This window comes from Eleutherodactylus coqui, chromosome 2 (genome assembly GCF_035609145.1).
Source record: "Eleutherodactylus coqui strain aEleCoq1 chromosome 2, aEleCoq1.hap1, whole genome shotgun sequence".
Lineage (NCBI taxonomy): Eukaryota > Metazoa > Chordata > Amphibia > Anura > Eleutherodactylidae > Eleutherodactylus > Eleutherodactylus coqui.
In genome coordinates this window covers 288,977,049-288,993,466 of record NC_089838.1, presented here as the reverse complement: position 1 = coordinate 288,993,466, position 16,418 = coordinate 288,977,049, and the positions used below count along the sequence as shown (strand labels likewise).

Here is a 16,418-nt window from a genome sequence, read left to right as displayed (position 1 = left end):
TACAATATAATGCAATGCTATGGTGTTGCATTATGCTGTATTTTGACAGGCGTTCCATTAAGTGATGCCACAGGCACATCTTAATAGGTAAACAACCAGGTCAGCTCTAGGAGCCTTTAGAAGCATCTTACAGGGCTCCTGAGGGGGCACCTGTGTATGTGACTGTACCTGGAGGGGGAGCCTGTGGCTGTGAGTGTCCCTGGGTGGGGGTGGGGGGGGCCTTATGTAATGAGGTTTATCACCTTACATAAGAGAGCTCTATATTTTATGCCTGCTCAAGGTATATGTTGATCCATGGATGACAGAGACAAAGTAGGCTGCTCTTGAACCCACCGTTATACAGGATGTTTACCAAGATTGCATTGGAGCCCCCCAAGCTCAGTGGGTCCTGGCACCTGTCCAAGTTTGCTTGGTGCTGATCCATTCTAAGGCTGGTTTCACACATTGCGTACTATATGTGTCATTTTGCCAAAATTCCACAGCTATGTACAGTACAATGTTAGTGAATGGCGTTTTAACTAATTCCATTCCCTGAGAGTGAAAAAATTCCACTTCAGATTTGAGTCATGTTGCCGATTTTTAAATCTGCAGCATGTTTATTTCTTACAGAAAATTCACTGTGGTTTTCATTCATTTCAATGTAATGAGTGAAATCCGGCAGGTGAATCTGCCACATTGTTTTGGTCTGGAAATATAGTAGATTTTTCTGCTATGTAAAAGTAGCCTAATACAATGTTTAAAGCTCCTGTACCTCTATTTAATAGTGTCCTTGTGGTTTTGTCTTTCAGCGCTCAGTCAGTTACTAGAAGTACGGCCATATGAGATTGTCTTTCCTCGGAAAGTGCATGCCGTGTTCAGGAGAGACACCCAGGTAGCTCCCACTCCATGTACACTTATACTTATTGTAAAACTGTCCAATCAGTGGTTTCTGCATTGAGCCTCTGTAGTAGATTCTGGCACATTTGATGTAGCACTGCAAAATGAAAGTCACCTAACAAACCAAACAGACCCGATTATATGTCTTTCCGGCTTCATTAATGTCCGATATAGGATGGATCTGGTGCTGCATTGTACTTTCCATGATAAGCAGAAACCACAACACAAACAGGAACACAGTTAATCCAATCATCTATTAGGAAGGTTATCTGATCCACAGGGTTTGTATTATTTTCAGCTTGCTGGTCATTGCTTCTACTTGCAATTGCCACAAACTAAAATCTTATTTTTTTCAGTCCCATCTTGATTTTCTTTTTTGTTGGTGTTGTTTTTGTTGTTCAAAATACCAACATCACACCTCTTTTTACATAATATATTCTGATTATTAGAAATGAATGGGGCAATTCTGATAATCAGTAGACATTAAGGAATTGTATATTTGATTCACTTACGTAAAAGAATGGGGTATAAACTTTAGTTATATACACATGATTCATGGAGTTCCACATCCCAGTCATCCCAGCCCCTCCCATTGTATTATGCCCACACTGCCAGTCATCGCAGCCCTCCTGTACTATGCATGCACCCCATTACAACCTTCATATGTTGTCCTCTACCCCTCATCGCAGCCTCCATATACAGGGTTATTACAGATGATCTTCCCGATGTGAACCCTCATAACTCACGTTTATTGAAACTCGGATGCATCAATTTGATATCAATCGAAAAAGAAACTCAAAAAGTTTTGTTGCACAAGATAAAAAATCTTTTGCACATCAGATGTCTTCCGTGTGCCCCTCTTTGTCACTGGACACATATTGAGCCTGTCATACACATTGTATTGTATCACGATTGACTGATGTAATGGCTTGTGTGATGCATCCTCTCAGATCATGCATGGTGGGTGGTAAAGGGGGCATATAGACTGTAGCACTCCCCCAGAGAAAAAAAAAATTCCAAGTCGTAAGGCCCTGGAACCTCACTTCTGACTTCATTGTGAAAATGGAGAGTCGGGGTGTCTTGTCCCATTGGAGGATGACACCTGGGATTTCCTGTTCTGCAGCAGAAGCCATATCTTTAGTATCCAGGTACAAAATCCCCACTATTGTTTCCTCAGTGGAAAAAGAAGGGGCCATGCACTTTCATACAGGTTACAGCGCAAAACACATTCACCTTGGGGAAGTCGCACATATGCTTCACGTAGACATGTAGGTTTTCCCTCTCCCAGATTCTGACATTACTTTTGATAACTGTGCCCGAAAAGTGGAAGGCGGCTTCATCACTAAACACTAAAGACTCAATGAAACCATTGCTTTCCATTACAGACTGCATACTAGAAATAAGGGAGATGGAACAATACCTCTGCAACGCCACCTATTGGAAGGCCGCATTCTTGCAAGTCAGTGTTAGACTTGTAACAATGACTGGGAAATGAAAGCCAATCCAGAATCCATACACACACAGCTGTTTCGGGGAGTTTGACCCTGATCAGTGTTCAGTAGGTTTTTGGCTTGGCTAGCGAGAGGCCTGTGATGTGGGTCAGGAATGCTATCTTTTCTCCTTAGGGAGAGTACCTAGAAGGTGAGTGAGTGAGGAGACTTATAAGGCCACTCATGCTCCTCTGGGTAATATGCAATAAGGGAGATGAAACAATACCTCTGCAGCACCACTTATTGGAAGGCAGCATTCCTGTAAGTCAATGTTAGACTCTATACAAGCCTTGTATCAGTGACTGGGAGTCTGTATGCTCTGTCATCCGGTTTCAGGGTCGGTAACAACTGCTATCAGTAGGGATAACATTACAAACTAGAGATGAGCGAGTAAGCTTGGATAAGGCAGTTACTCGAGCAAGCGTCGCTCTTCTCGAGTAATTGCATTCTTCTCCAAGCAGGCTCAGGGGGCGGCGGGGGGGGAGAGTGAGAGAGATCTCTCTCTCTCCCCTTACCGCTACCTCCCCCTCCCCCCCGAGCCTGCTCGGACGAGAATGCAGTTACTTGAGAAGAGCGATGCTCGCTCGAGTAACTGCCTTATCTGAGCGTGCTCGCTCATCTCTATTACAAGCTTTGCACAGAATCTTTCACACTGTCGGCTGCGGGACGTTAATTCTGGAGTACCACTTACGAATTCTGCTTCCACCAGGTGGCTCTTCACCCAACTTTGTTCAAAAATGACATTGCACACTAATAAAAAACTGTTAGACATGAAAATCAAGAACACCAAACTCTCTCCTGTCTGTTGGCAACCATTGTACTTCATTTAGCAAAACTGTCTTAACAGTAAGGGTAAATGCAGACGGCCGGGTCGGATGTTGCTGCGAGAATTCTCGCGGTGGCATGCGACCCGTGCCCCTGCAGTGACCCGTGGCTCACCTCCTCCGGCGTCTTCTCTCTGCTCTGCGAGGTGCTGGCTCACGCACAGCTGCACAAGTGCAGAGCAGAGTCGGCGCGTCAGCGGTGACATTTCTGTGTGGGTCTCTAATTTATATTTTTTTTGTTTTGAGTTTCTGTTTCTATTGAAATCAAATTTATGCTTAAGAGTGATTAAATGTGATGTAGGAGTGTTTCAAATCAGGAAGATGATTTGTAATAACCATATACTGTCCTCTCCCCAGTCATCACAGCCCTGCTCCCCAATATCCTGCACACCTGACTTCACTTTTACCTGATATTAGCCTCACCCACAGGGGGTAGGACTAACCTTGATTTCTAGATTCTGACTACAGTTAGAATTGTAACTTCAGCAAAATGATTAAATTAATTAAATTAACTTATTGTAAGGAAATAATGTAAATGGGTTGTTTGGTTTAGTCCACTCATTTCAAATGTGTTATAAGAGCATTCCAGGTTAAAAAAGAAGGGTCTATTGCTTGGGACCTCTGTAGTCAGACTGGAAAACAGTTATGAGAGCGACTAGCTGGAGGATTCGGCACAATCTGTGCATTATATGTAATACTTAATTTTCCTTGTGGTGGTTCTGCAAGGCAAATTAACACTTTTTGACTGGTTATTCCATAGTTTACGGCTGATTGCTTGGTTTTCCTTTGATTGGGGAATCCTGTTAATTCTCAGGTGACCTTTCTCATAAAAAGATTAACCAACAAGCCCTTTAGATACACACACACAATCTCTTCATTTTGTCTTTCTAATCTGTTCTTTCAGAACATTTATCCAGATGTCATCCAGTATGAGATCAGCCTGGGTGGGAACTCCACAGTTATTCACATTGAGAAGACAGAGTGAGTGATCTCAGTGTATGTTGTGTATATATATATATAACTGATGGGGGAGGTGACTATAGGATACTTCTACATATAACAAGGCATTATAGAGTCGATTTTCAGTAATGATATGACACATTCATACTAACTTCTTTATGTTTCTACAGAGATCTATTTGGTGAAAACTACACAGAAAGCCATTATCTGGCAAACGGGACTCTTGTAACAAACAGTCCTGAGTACCAGGTACAGTAAGAGTCAACAGCCTTCAGTTAGAAATGAGTTTTCATTTAAGTGCATATATTTTATGCTGGCAGTCATTTTTGCAATACAGTTTGATTAATAATTTTGCACTGTGTGTCTTCTGCAGCTTCTACGTATCACTGTATATACACACTGCAATGTAAGGCTTTATTCACACGAGCGTTTTTTCTCAGCAGTTTTGCCGCAATAAAACACTGGCCAAAAATCGCGACCATCTGATGCATTAGATTCCAATGCATCAATTCAGATGGGCGATTTTCTGGTGCGTAACAATGGCCAGACAGAAAAGATAGCGCATATGGTTTTTTGCCGGACAGAAAAGATAGGCGTGGACCTATTTTCTGTCCGGAACACGCCAGACAGTCCCATAGACTCCTATGGGAACTACCGGAAAAAGGAAGTGAAGGGAGTTTAGCAAAATTGCTGCGATAAAATGCTCTTGTGAATAAAGCCTTAGACATGCAGTGTCTATATACAGTGATATGTAGAAGCTGCGGAAGACAAACAGTACAAAATTTTGGACCAAACTCTTTTGCAAAATGATTGTTAGCATGAGATATACATATTTAACCCTTTCCAATCCAATTATTTTTTCTCAGCCATTCTCCCCAGCTCCAAATAAATTGGAGCTGGTGAGAGTGGATGAGAAAAAATACATCTCCTGCACCCTCCTAAACTGACAGAGTTCAGGAGGGTGCAGGTGCTCACTGCACCGTGGAGGGATCTGCTTCCTGTCCGGCATCTTCTGCATTCTCCCTTCTGCCTCCCGGCTTGGCGATCATGTGACCGCTGGTGCCAGGTGGCACCCAGCGGTCACATGATCGCCAAGCCGGGAGGCAGAAGGGAGAATGCAGAAGATGCCGGACAGGAAGCAGGCCCTCCCACGGTGCAGGCTCCCGGCTCGGCGTTCATGTGACCGCTGGGGGTCAGGTTACACCGGCGGTCACATGATTGCTGTCCGGAATCTCCGTGCATTACATAGCACTAATTGAGCGCTATGTAATGTGTAAAGGAGAAAGCAGAAAGGGTTAAAAACCCTTTCTGCCTTCTCCTCGGGGTCCTCAATGAGGACCAGTGCAGGAGTGTATCTGTACCCGATGTGTCTGGGGATCGGGTGCAGATGCACTCCTGCACTGCAGTGTCGGGCCTGCCCCGACATCAGAGCTGTGGAGGGAAATTATTATGTCGGGGCAGGCCCGACATTTGATTGGAAAGGGTTAAATGAAAAAAATCCCTATCATCTGTACCCTTAGATGTCTGTAGCCTTTAACAATGTAAATCCACCTATGTAACTCTAGGCAAAATCTTCCATCTGCCTCCCTTTTTTACTGTACTCTTTGTAGAGTTGCTTCTTTGTCCATTTTAGAATTATAAGGGAAGTAGAAAAAAAGTCTTCAAATGTTAACACACCTATTAAGTTCGACCTCCTATCATTCACAGAAGGCTTCCAGGAAGCTGAGATCTAGACTGCTGTGTGTGTGGACTCTTTTAGCTGTACCTGCAGCAGTGGTATAAAGAGAAGAAACATTAGTATTTACCACTTTTTTCCCCCACTGCAGGACAAATATAAAACTAGATTCTTTTGGCCACACAGAACTACGGTTTTGTTAAATTGTACCTTTGACTGTAAACAACTTTCCATAAATCAATAGTACAAGCTGATATGAGAAACTTTTTAATATATCTATTTGAGAAAAATACCTGTTTTCCACTTCAGGTTCACTGATAAAATCTCTCTGCAGAGAGGATACAATTTTAGTTTCACTTACTTAGAGATCATATATAGCTGCTCATGAAAGTCTATGGAAAGGGGAGGAGGAGATTTTTTATTTTGTCATCTCACATACAAGACACACATGAGAAAGGGAAATCCTACTCTCCTATTTCTATTTAGCACATCCTCAAAAATAAGAGTATTATGGAGGATATTATACAGCAGTATACTGAGCAGTGTAGCTGAATTCTGCACGACCGTATTTACACAGGTATTTCGCCACGTAAAACAAACGCCCATAAAACGTGACCATGAGAAGCATTGCACCACACAGAACTGTGTAGTAAGCACACAAAGTCTTCTTGAATGGAGAAAAATAAGTGCAGTTGTGAAAAAGATAAGGAGAGTGGTGGTTGTGGGGGATTCCCTACTGAGAGGAACAGAGGCCGCTGTCTGCAGGCCTGACACCTCTTGAGAGGTGTGCTGTCTTCCAGGTGCACAAATCAAAGATGTGTCAGATAGGCTTTTTTAAGACTGTTCTGTCCTACCGAACACCACCCACTCCTACTAATATATGTAGGGACAAATGACACTGCAATAAAGGATCTTGCAACTATCGGCAGAGACTTTGAAGACCTTGAAAACAAGGTGAAGGAACTAGGAGCACCGTTGGTCTTCTCATCCATCCTCCCAGCGGATGGCCATGGAATAAGAAGATTGAACAGGATTCTAGAGGTGAACAACTGACTACGTCGATGGTGCCATCAGCAAAGATTTGGATTTCTAGGCCATGGAGGGAATTACCTATATAATGGACTGCTTGCTAGAGACCATACACCATACAAAACAGGTAAGCATTTATTTGGTGGGCACCTTGCTTCACTCATTAGGAAAGCTTTAAACTAGAACAATATGGGAAAGGAAGTGAAAAGCCAGATAAAAATATACTGCTAATTAATATATTTGAGAACTTCGCTATTAGAAGTGGAAAGAAAGACCAGAAACAAAAAATTCTGAAGGAAATTAGAGGAGTAAGAGACACCGATCACAAACTAAAATGTTTCTACACAAATGCACAGAGCATGGGAAACAAACAAGGAGAATTAGAGCTCCTAACCCAGGAAGAGAAATATGATGTCATAGGCATCACGGAAACTTGGTGGAATGATACACATGATTAGGATACAACTTATTTATAAGAAACAGATCTAATAAAAGGGGAGGAGGTGTTGTGTTGTATGTTAGGAAAACCTTTATCTCCACAGAGATTCAAGCTTCACAGCATGGGAGTTCTGTAGAAAGTGTTTGGGTAAAAATACAAGGAGAGAACAACAAAAAGGACACCACTGTGGGCATTTACTATAGGCCACCTGGACAAGCAGAAGATGAATTCTCTCTACATCAGATGGCCAAGCTCTCAAAAAAGCATGACCCAGTGATAATGGGAGATCTTAACTATCCAGACATTTATTGGGAATCTCTCTCAGGTAAAAGTAATTGATCCAACAAATTCTTATCCACTCTTGCTGACAACTTTATCTTCCAAAAGGTAGAAGAGAAAACAAGGGGATCTATCTTGGACCTAATTCTTATGGTGCATCACAGAAGGGGAAATAAAAAATTAAAAACAATCACAGAAAATGACCGTTACTTACTGAGCGAGGAGTGCATATAGATGCATCATCTCACCATGCAGGTAGCTGACTACCAAATGGAGGAGCAAATAACACCTGTGCAGGACACCGATAAGACAGCCACTCACACTGCCTCCTGATAATGAGGGCGGTGGCTGTTTGGCCTTTACTCCCACACATAGTAGATACAGGGTGCCAGACCATTCTGATATATGTAGTTCACCATGCAGACCAGCAACCTAATAATGACGCCATGATAATTCGGCAGGTTGCCCTGCTTTTCCATCAGTGAACCACATTGGTACTGCCACCCTGGGCTTCCCCTGGAGTCTTAAAGCCACATTGCATGTGAACTACTCACCTGGAGAACAGGAGAAGTCCCAGAAGATTGGAAAATGGCAAATGTTGTCCCTATCTTTAAAAAAGGGAAGAAGGTGGATCCAGGAAACTACAGGCATGTGAGCCTGACTTCTATACCAGGAAAGATCTTTGAACAAATTATTAAACAGCATGTATGCAAGTACTTGGATGAAAATGGAGTAATTAACTAGAGCCAGCATGGGTTTGTAACAAACAAGTCATGCCAGTTGAATCTAATTTCCTTCTATGACAGAATCACCAACTGGGTATATTAGAGAAATGCAGTGGATATAGTTTATCTTGACCTTAGTAAAGCATTTGAAAACGTATCTCATACCATACTTATTGAAAAAATAACCAAATATGGGATTAACAAAACAACTATCTCCCCCTACCCTCTCCCTTCCCTTCCCCTCGCCGACACACCTCCTCTCTCCTCCCCTCTGGCTGTTTGCAATAGGAGTGGGCGGAGCTAAACTCCCACCCCCTCCCCGCCTCTTGTCTGCAGCCACCAATGGAAGGGTGCGGAGCTCAGCTCTGCCCCGTCCCCTCCCATTGCATACAGCGGCAAGGGGCAGAGAAGAGAAGGGGGAGGGTGTTTAGTAGTCACACTGCTAAACTCCCACCTCCCTTCTCCGGATTCTGTCATTGGCTTCCATAGTGTAGTCCGGCCAGGAAGATAATTTCCTGCCCTACGGCAGGATTTTACACCACGGGAATACGCCTGTGTGATCTGGAATCCAATGCATCAGATGGTAGTGTATTTGGGCTGGCCCTGAAAACGCCGGCCGATATACTCTCGTGTGAATAAGCTTTTAGGCTGTTTTTCCATAAAGGAACTAGGGTGACTTTCATACGTGAGTTCGGGGTGTTGTGAGAAGGACAGAACTCACATGTGACTAGAACCTATTATTTTAAATAGGTTAATTTACATGAGCGATTTTTCACTTCGAAAAATAGCAGCATGTCCTATTTTTAGGCAATGCCGCTACAAGAAGCAACCATTATTTGTAAAATACAAGATTGTGGGGAGTGCTGAAAAGCGCCCATGTATGGACAGTGTGTGCATATACAACTGTTGTATTTAGTGTAAAGATTACACTGGGGGCGCGGGGTATGGTTATACACCACGCAACTGAGAGTCCAAAGCAGCAACCTCTGTAGTATATGAATGCGATGCAGTTCCCTGTCTACTACATGGGTGAGGAGACGGCAGGTCCCAGTGCCCAAAGGATGAAAGATCGATGGATGGGCGTGCAGGAGATGCAGCATAAGGGTGCATTCACATGAACGTATATCGGCTCGGTTTTCACGCCGAGCCGATATACGTTGTCCTCGTGTGCAGAGGGGGGAAGGATGGGAGAGCCAGGGCCAGGAACTGTGCTCCCGCCCCCTCTCTGCCTCCTCTCCGCCCCTCTGCACTATTTGCAATGAGAGGAGGCAGGATGGGGGCGGGGCTAAGGTCCGGGAATTAGCCCCGCCTACATCCCACCTCTCCCCATTGCAAATAGTGCAGAGGGGTGGAGAGGAGGCAGAGAGGGGGCGGGAGCACAGTTCCTGGCCCTGGCTCTTCCATCCTCCCCCCTCTGCACACGAGGACAACGTATATCGGCTCGGCGTGAAAACCGAGCCGATATACGTTCGTCTGAATGCAGCCTTAAGGACAGAAATTGACTGATGGCTTTCTCCTTCCATATCAACTTTTTGGGCATAGGGACAGCTTATTGAACACCTATGAGTGCGACTTGAGAATTTGGTATTATGTGCTGATTAGGTTTGATGGCAGAAGTTCAATGTGTGACATTATCTATACAGAGTTTTCATCATGAAATTTTTCACTTGTTTTACAGCAGTGGTGCGTGTGCAAACTGGAAGATAGAATGATATAACCACATTCTTCTAGTCATCTTCTGTAGATCTCTTATTTCTTCTCCGATTCTAAATAAATGTTTCCTAAGGCTGGTTTTACGTGGCCGAGATTCTCGGACAAGATTCGTGCATTGCGAGACGCACAAATATGAACCCCATACACATGAGCGTTTTTTTTTTTTTTCTCTCTCCCTTCACGCATCCCACCACGATGCGATGCGATGCAGAACTGGAATTGTGGCATGCCAAATCTTTGGGCTTGCCCTCGGCGTGCCACTTCGCGCCGGAGGATCATTACTTCTCCGAAGTGATCCGAGACGTTTTTTAATACAAAAATACCTAGCATCTGTGCGTGAAATCGCATGTTGGTGAACGTGATAATGGACCGTGTTTCACAGTCCGATATTGCATTTGCCCATGTAAAATTAGCCTAAGGCTTGTGTCACATGAGCATTAGCGCACTTATGCGCAAATTTGAACTGCGCATTTGCACAACGGGAGTTGCATAATTGCATGTGCGCAAATTGTACACATTTGCGCATGCAAAAAACACACAACCATGCTCTCATTAATTGAAATGGCCAATTAAATTATTTAGTTCCATATGTACTTTTTTAAAATAGAGCTTTTTGCGTATTTTTCTTGCAAGCTAAATGCGTGCGCAAAATGTACTTATGTAAATTAACCCAATGAAACAAATATATTCCCTACGTAGTGTTTGTGCAAATTATGCATGCACAAAATGCTGAATAAATATGTTTGTGTGACCCTGACCTAAGAGTATATATTTATCTTTCCAGGATCACTGCCATTACCAGGGGCATGTAAAGAATGAGAACGACTCAGTGGTCACCCTCAGTACATGTAATGGTTTAAGGTATCTATCCATTCATCCATCCATCCATCCATGCATCCATCCATCCATCCAATCTTAAACTGAAGCAGTCATATCTATAGGATTTTCCATGTTCATCATTTCACAGTGGGCTTATCCAAATACGAGAGCAAAGATTTTTGATTGAACCACTGAACTTCACAGATAGTGAGGAACATGCGGTACATGAACAAGTGGCACCATTGAACATAACCTGTGGTGTCGGTGATGGCCCTGCGCCACAGAAACCACCATCCATCACATCATTTCGTGCTTCAGATTTTGAGGTAACATTATTTGTTTGATCTTCTAGGCTGACCTATCTGAAAACAATGTAGAATGGGGGTGCATCCTATGCTGCTTTCATATAAAGTATTATAAGAGTCCTGATAGATATATTGGGCTGTAAACCGCTGGGAAACTGGGAGTTCAAGTGCTTCAGCAATCTCCGGCGCTGTCATTGAAGGAAATGGAGCAATGGCGCTCCTGCACAACTTCCATCGCATTCACTCAGGGATCAATTGTGAGTGTCGTTTACTAGCACAGTAAAGGTAATATGTTTTATCCCCTGTGGATAGGGAATAACTTTATAACTTGGCACAGTTATGAAAACGTCATATGACAGCTGCAGTCTCTGTCTGCAGCAGTCGGGCGGTAGCTGTTCCCAAACAATTTCTAGGAGGACTGCAGGGCTGCAGTGCTGGATTACCAGGGAAGAGGAGGAATACGTATTGCTATTTTTATTGTTTTACGAGATTTGAATCAATTTTTAATATTCATGTCCCACCCACGCAGCCCATTTAAAGGGGTTGTACAGTATTAGATAGGCATGACTACTTTCTTCCACAAACAATAACACACCTGTCCACAGTTTCTGCATGGTACTGTAGCTTAAAGGGGTTGTCTCGTGAAATCAAGTGGGGTTATATACTTCTGTATGGCCATATTAATGCACTTTGTAATGTACATCGTGCATTAATTATGAGCCATACAGAAGTTATTCACTTACCTGCTCCGTTGCTAGCGTCCCCGTCGCCATGGATCCGTCTAATTTCGCCGTCTTCTGGCGATTTTAGACGCGCTTGCGCTGTGCGGTCTTCTCCGTGGTGAATGGGGCTGCTCGTGCCGGAGAGCTGGTCCCGCGTCGTCATCGTAGCTCCGCCCCGTCACGCGTGCCGATTCCAGCCAATCAGGAGGCTGGAATCGGCAATGGACCGCACAGCCCACGGTGCACCATGGGAGAAGACCCGCGGTGCATCGTGGGTGAAGATCCCGGCGGCCATCTTGGTAAGAGAAGAAAGAAGTCGCTGCAGAGCGGGGATTCGGGTAAGTAATAAACATTTTTTTTTTTAACCCATCCCTTGGGTTTGTCTCGCGCCGAACGGGGGGCCTATTGAAAAAACAAACAAAACCGTTTCGGCGTGAGACAACCCCTTTAATCCTATGGAGCTGAGCAATACCAGACATCACTTTTGAACAGGTGCAGTGCTGTGTCTGGAAGAAAGCAGCCGTGTTTGTATATTTCTGGACAGCGCCTTTAAGGCCTGCCACAGTCACAGAGAATAATCCTTTTATTCAGCAGATCACATAGAAGGTAGAGCTGCATATGTATCAAGCAATTTTGTCTCTAATCACTTGGTTTTGCCTCTTATCACTGCACCTATAATAATGTTTATTATAATTTTCAACTATTTCAGAAGGACAATCTTTGGCAATCAAAAAAATATGTTGAATTAGTCATAGTGACCGACCAGAGTATGGTAAGTGAGATGTTATATGTGTAATCTACAGAAACTGCTGAATAAAAGGAATCAAATCACCTTGTTGTCATGATCTGATATTTAGGGCTCATTTACACGGGTGTATTTACACTTCATATTAGGCACATAATATGGAGCATTGAATCCCCATTGATTTGCATTGGAGCATTCAGACCTGCATCTTTCAGGCTCATATTTCCAAGCGTGAAAAAAAAAATACAGCATGTCCTATCTCTCGTCCATGCCATTGGAGGACACAGCTGAAGACCGTGGGTATAGCAATTGCCACTAGGAGAACGACAGAAGCAAAAAAGTGTTATCCCCTCATACCAGCTATACCTCTTCTACAGGCCCCAAGGTAATCAGTTTTTATTTTTGTGTCCATAGGAGGCAGACATCTCTGTTCTCGGGTCCTAAACTTTTACCTTTCCGAATCTGGGAATACAGGGCTGGCACTAGACTCTCCCTGTTATCTCACCGAAGAGGGCTAACAGGCTCGAGTTAACCATTCTGTTGCCAATCTGACCCTCAGAAGACAAGGAGGCACTGTTAACTATCAATTTGACCTTGACCCACCATACATAGTGGCTCCCAACTAGAACACTCCATAGCCAAAGGCAGGTGAGCGCAGGGTCATGCACTGCTGGAGTATGGGAGCTGTATTCCTCCATGGCAAAAACAAAAGTAAAGACCGTCAATGAGGGTAAATATTCTGAACACTCCCCCTCCTCCCCCTCTCATCCATAACCCCCTTCCCTCTACTCTCTCTCTTGGCACTAGTCCGTGGAATTTTTATGCGCTATCCTCTCTCTAGTGCTTACCAGTACCCTGCTCCTACAGAGGAATAGTCCGCTGTCCCATGACTCTAGGGGGAAGTTCATATCTTCAGAGGGTGCAGGTAAATATTTCTACCTCTGGCTGCAGTGCATGGGCAGCTAGCACCTCTATGGTTTCTGGCTCACCTTCCCTATTCCTCGTTCTTCCCTGCTGCGGCTTCTTCCTTTCCAGTGACCTCTTGCATTCCTGCTCACGGTGGTGAGGAGTTTGGGGACTTCTTGTGGTGTCGAGGCCCTGTCTACCAGTCCTTCCTCTCATGTGGCCGGCTCTTGGGCACTGATCTCCCGCACTGCACCAGTTCTCTCTATATGCAGCTCTGGGGTATTTGGCACTGGATTGTGGCAGGCAATGGGTCACTGTGCGCTGCTCTGACTGGGGTCTGCTCTGGTCCTGTGGCCGTGAGTGGTTGTTTTCCGGGAGGCTCCCTCCATGGCTTGTGGGCACTCCTACTTATCTAGGCCCTGAATTCAAGCCTAGTCAGGCCGCTTACAGCTCATAAGATCTCATAGTCTAATCAGGGGGGGGGGGGGCGTGCTTGAGGGAGGTCTTCCTACTTTCCATCAATTCCTCTCTTGCGTGCCACTCTTCCACCTTTCTGTTGGTTCTTGCCATCCTCCCCTTCTAAGAGCTGCCCTCAGGTCCTCTGCTTCATGCACTATGACTCAGCTCATCTCACAAACGGCATGCTGAGATCTGTGGTGCCCACAGGGTTTTTCTCCATGTCTCGCAGCAGGTGTTTCTTTACGTCTCGCAGTGACTAATTGGCCGATCAGCTCATCTTCCAGGTCAGCTATGGATCAACTAGCTCCCTTCCCCTATTTCTCCTCCTTCATTGCCCTCAATAGTAGGCCTATACAGCAGTGCTCTAAACTACTATCTGCAGCCTTCGATAACATGTCTGGAACCTTCAGCTCTGGAGTCTGACAAGGCTCAGCCAGAACCACATATTTAGTGTATTTTCACTGTAATACTAAGTTTTCATGTGGACAGTCTGAGCAGTTTTATTATAATGCCTTCCTATCACATGCAGCGTCGGATCTCACTAAAGCGGTCGCTGCCATCATAAACAGGTGTGACAGAACTAACCATAAACCGTCCCTTAATGTGTCTGATGGACATGAGTCCTGCACGCATGACCTCTTCCGTGGTAGATCCTGAAGCAGGCTAGGCCTTCTCACTCTAGACAGTCTTCCAGGACCCCTGCAGCGTCATCTTGCCCAGTCCCTATCGGGACGCGGTACAACCCTTATAGAGACAATCAGAGGGCGAAGTTTCGGAGTTCACCTCGAATTCTGACCTGGATGAAGAACAGGCATCTAAGATCACCTCTATGGTTGATAAGCTGGCAGTCGCCATGAAGGACACCCTTAAGGAGAAGGATTAGACACCTACAACAACCGCAGAAGCATTTTCCGTCACACGCACAAAACGTTCTCTGAAGGTATTCCCCTCTCAAAACGAGTTTCAAGACATCTTAGCCAGAGAAGGAAACCTGCCCGACAAACACCGGTTTGCACATTATGTACACCTTCCCAGATGAGTTTGTCAAAAAGTGGTCGTTTTCACCAGTCATAGACGCCCAGTGTCCTGTTTATTGAAACACTACCCTTCTGATGGCCGATGCTTCATCCCTTCAGGACATGCGTGACAATAAGCTGGAGTCTCTGGCCAAAATTTTGGCCGATTTTCACTTCTTCCTGGGTCAGTAGGGCCACTACTGAATTGGCTAAACAGTTACTCCAAGGCATTCTTTCCGAATCTCCTCCTGGACAAGATTTTCTGTAAAACCACTGATGGTAAGAGTTCTCAACTATCACAAAATAAATCCAGCCGTGCAAGATATTCTCTGGAGAAAAAAAACCTCAGTTTTGTTCCTTTTGCAGCTCTAGTCGACGGGTCTTGAATAACACGAAAACTTCCCAGGAACAGAAGCAGAGGTCCTCAGTTAACCCCTTGAGTGACACGCCCGGAAATTTTCCGGGACGAGCTCCACTGCCGATAGTGATATAGCCCGGAAGATTTCCGGGCTATGTATCACTATGGGAGCTGCAGAGCACACTGCCACAAGCTGTGACATTGTGCTCTGCCTGCACAGTCCCACAGAGAACAAAGCAGGGACTTTGAAAAACCAGCAGAAGATATTGCCGATCTGCCGGCAATCTCCTGCTTCTAAGTCTCCTGCTTTGTTTACAGGTTACCATAGAGACCATCGGTTTGTCAGAAGCAAGCCGATGGTCTCTGTGGCAGGGAGAGCTGGTACTTGGCTGTCAGAGGACAGCTAGGTACCAGCTCTTACAGCAGAGATCAGAGAAAACCTCCGATCTCTGCTGTGTCAACCCTTTACATGCTGCAGTTTATGTGACTGCAGCATGTAAAGGGCTGTTACTGCAGCATGTAAAGGGCTGTCACCATCGGACCCCAGGAATGTGATCAGGGGGTCCTGATGGGTCCCTGTGAAAGTCCCCTAAAGGGACAAAAAAAAAAAAAAAGGAAAAAAAATAAAAACACTTGTCTCCCTTTACTTTGTAAAAAAAAAAATCAAAAATAAAATCACACATGTGGTATCCATGCGTCGTAATGACCCAGAGAAGGAAGTTAATACATTATTTAACCCCTTAATGACATGGCCCCTTTTTTTCTTTTTTCCCCATTTCTTTTTTTCCTCCCCCCTGTTTTAAAAATCACAACTTGTCCCGCAAAAAACAAGCCCTTATATGGCCATGTCAATGGAAAAATGAAAAAGTTATGGCTCTTGAGACGCAACTGCAAAATTAGTTGAAATTCAATGATTAGACCATTTTAAAAAACCTGTCCTGGTGGGTCTGACAGGGTGGTAGGAAACCCGCCACTCAAGGGGTTAAAGCACGATTCAGGCCGCAGCCCTTGAAATCCTCCTTTACAAAATTCTCAGTATGAAGGGCAGCTCCCACCCAGACCATCCAGGGTGAGTATA

The 16,418-nt window shown here is 44.6% G+C and overlaps 1 protein-coding gene across 1 annotated transcript in view; it reads left to right on the top strand.

Moving 5' to 3' along the window:
* The first annotated feature begins 228 nt into the window (after positions 1-228).
* The window catches only part of LOC136610190 (zinc metalloproteinase-disintegrin-like 4a), a 76,282-nt gene continuing 60,092 nt past the window's right edge, over positions 229-16,418 (top strand). Inside the window, exons 1-7 of the mRNA XM_066589432.1 lie at positions 229-280; positions 789-871; positions 4,095-4,171; positions 4,321-4,399; positions 10,795-10,871; positions 10,978-11,155; positions 12,566-12,628. Of these exons, the coding sequence (XP_066445529.1) occupies positions 229-280; positions 789-871; positions 4,095-4,171; positions 4,321-4,399; positions 10,795-10,871; positions 10,978-11,155; positions 12,566-12,628 (609 nt within the window). The remainder of the gene's footprint in view (positions 281-788; positions 872-4,094; positions 4,172-4,320; positions 4,400-10,794; positions 10,872-10,977; positions 11,156-12,565; positions 12,629-16,418) is intronic.